The sequence below is a fragment of the Engraulis encrasicolus genome, chromosome 4 (assembly GCF_034702125.1).
Source record: "Engraulis encrasicolus isolate BLACKSEA-1 chromosome 4, IST_EnEncr_1.0, whole genome shotgun sequence".
In the NCBI taxonomy this organism is placed as follows: domain Eukaryota; kingdom Metazoa; phylum Chordata; class Actinopteri; order Clupeiformes; family Engraulidae; genus Engraulis; species Engraulis encrasicolus.
Genome location: NC_085860.1, coordinates 40684648 through 40687147, shown reverse-complemented (window position 1 = coordinate 40687147; position 2500 = coordinate 40684648). Strand labels below are relative to the sequence as shown.

The 2500-nt window shown below is 43.6% G+C and overlaps 1 protein-coding gene across 2 annotated transcripts in view; it reads left to right on the top strand.

Moving 5' to 3' along the window:
- The window catches only part of dennd4a (DENN/MADD domain containing 4A), a 99145-nt gene that overhangs the window by 47393 nt on the left and 49252 nt on the right, over positions 1–2500 (top strand). For both annotated transcript variants that reach the window (XM_063197426.1, XM_063197427.1), the window contains one exon: positions 1886–2031. In XM_063197426.1, coding sequence (XP_063053496.1) covers positions 1886–2031 — 146 coding nt within the window. The remainder of the gene's footprint in view (positions 1–1885; positions 2032–2500) is intronic.

Below are 2500 nucleotides of genomic sequence, written 5' to 3'. Positions count from 1 at the left end.
GACAAGTTAAAAGAGGGAATATGTCGCTAAGCTAGTGAAAGTCAATGGATCCGTGTAGCATGCTACAATGCTACACGGATCCATTGACTTTCACTAGCTTAGCGACATATTCCCTCTTTTAACTTGTCTTAAAGCAAGACAACGCTTAACTTGAAAAATAAGACACTTTACCACCTTTATAAACCCCAGCCAATGATTTTAACTGTATTAAGCCCCAAAATAGTGGCATACCCCTTTAATGGTGTAGAATTGATTTAAACGAATAAATGTCAGTAAATGATCTATTAAATTGCTTGAGTCAGAGGTTAGATAGGGCCTATCGCTAAGGGAATGTTAAGTAAAAACAACTAGAACGGGAAAAGTTTGATTTAATGAATCATCTGTTAAGTCTAGATGTGAACTTTAAAACAAAATGTCAGCCAACTTTGTGTTTCAGTTTTTAGTTTTGAAAGTTCAGTATTCTACATGAAGCATATTCCATTAACTGATAAGAACACAGCAGAGAAAAAAAGGATTCTCTTGGGATCCTCATTTATTAACATGATTGATTGTGCGTTTAAATGGAAAAACTCCGGTCGGGTAATTACTTGGCAACTCATAGCAGCGACTCCGTCTGACTGGATTTATTAAAAGTCATCAGTTGCATGCTAGAATACCGGCAGAGAGGCAGCGCTACAACTAAACATTAATCCTCTCAGGAGTGATTTTTTCCCCAGCGCTTCTAAATTCTAGAATGTTACACAAACATTCTACAACTCCCATAGAACTTCATATTAAAAATCTCTCAAAGTGATTGTGACATCACAATGAGAACTCAATTTGTTATTATGTTCTAGTCTCATATACAGCATGTGATCATACACATTAAAGGGTTAACCGAATGTTTCATTAGTCTGCCCAGAGGGGGGCAAGGCGAAATCCTTTCAGCTGTTGCATAGTTAGATAGTTTTGTTTGTGTGTGGCATTGATCTGGTCCAGTGTTGGCCCGGGTGCAGCGTGATGTAATAATAACAGCAGCAGGATGGAGAAGGACAGTTGCCAAGCTCAAATCAGGCTTGAAATGACTGCTGCGAATCTCTTCGATTTGTCCAACACACAACACACACACACACACACACACACACACACACACACACACACACACACACACACACACACACACACACACACACACACACACACCATCCCCCATGGCCCCCCCGCGCTTGAAATTAGGCCCAGCTGACATGTCCGACAAGCCCTTAGTGATTAATAGAACATTTCTGCACGCATCTGCTGCCTCTTACATAAGCACCCCTGAGAAGAGGAGAGGAGAGCAGAGCAGAGCAGAGTAAACTAGAGAGCATCACATTGCAATCGCAACGCACCCAACCACTGCACAGACACTCTCGCTCCCTAGACTCACGGTAGTCTTGCATAACCGTGTTTTGGTGCTGCTTATTGGTCTCAGGCGGTTGGTTGGGTTCAGCTTCACAGGCCTTGTCAAGATGTGCTATCAGGCCTTCAAGCGTTTCACACATCGCTAAAGTCTTCCGTGTCATCTTTGTGGAGGGAGTGAAATTAACGGGCTGCCTCTGACGGGCGAATTATGACAGGAGGCCCAGGGGTCGTGGCCCTGTTCATAAGTGTGTGTGCCATGATGAAGTGTGTTTGAGTGTGTGTGTGTGTGTGTGTGTGTGTGTGTGTGTGTGTGTGTGTGTGTGTGTGTGTGTGTGTGTGTGTGTGTGTGTGCGTGTGTGCGTGTCTGTCTGTCTGTACGTTGATGTGTGGTGCGTGAGAGTGAGTGAGAACACATGTATACTGTACCCTTGGACACACGTCTTCTTATCTCATACCTCTCCTCCCCATGTTCTCTCCTGTCCGTCTCCATGATCTGTGATCTCAGGGTTTCTGAAGAGCCGTGACCGCTCGCACCAGAAGTTCTATTCGCTCATGACCAGGACCCAGATGTTCATCCGCTTCATCGAGGAGTGCTCTTTTGTCAGCGACAAGGATGCCAGTCTGGCCTTCTTCGACGACTGTGTTGACAAGGTAACCACTGTCAGGAGAGCAGGAACACATATTATTTTTTTGTGAAAAAAAAATATATTACATAAAAATCCGCTTCATCGAGGAGTGCCCTTTTGCCAGTGACAAAGATGCCAGTGTGGCCTTTTTTTCGATGACCTTCTTGACAAGGTAGCTAAGCACACTGTTGAGAAGAATGTTATATAAAAACCTGTATCTTTGAGAAAAGGAGCGTATTTTAATCAAGATGCCAGCCTGGCCATCCAAGATGCCAGCCGAGGTAACGCTGCAAACAAAGCAGTAAAAAAGTTATTTTTGCCAAAGATGAAATTTAAAAAACTGTTTTGACAAAACAGCATCTTTTCAAGAAGCCAGTATCTTTGAGGAAAGAAATATCTCCTTCCACAAGCTGTATCTTCTTTAAAAACATTGTCAAACTATTTGTAATCCCAAACCCCCTCCCCTCCCCACTACACCCCACCCCAGCCCACCC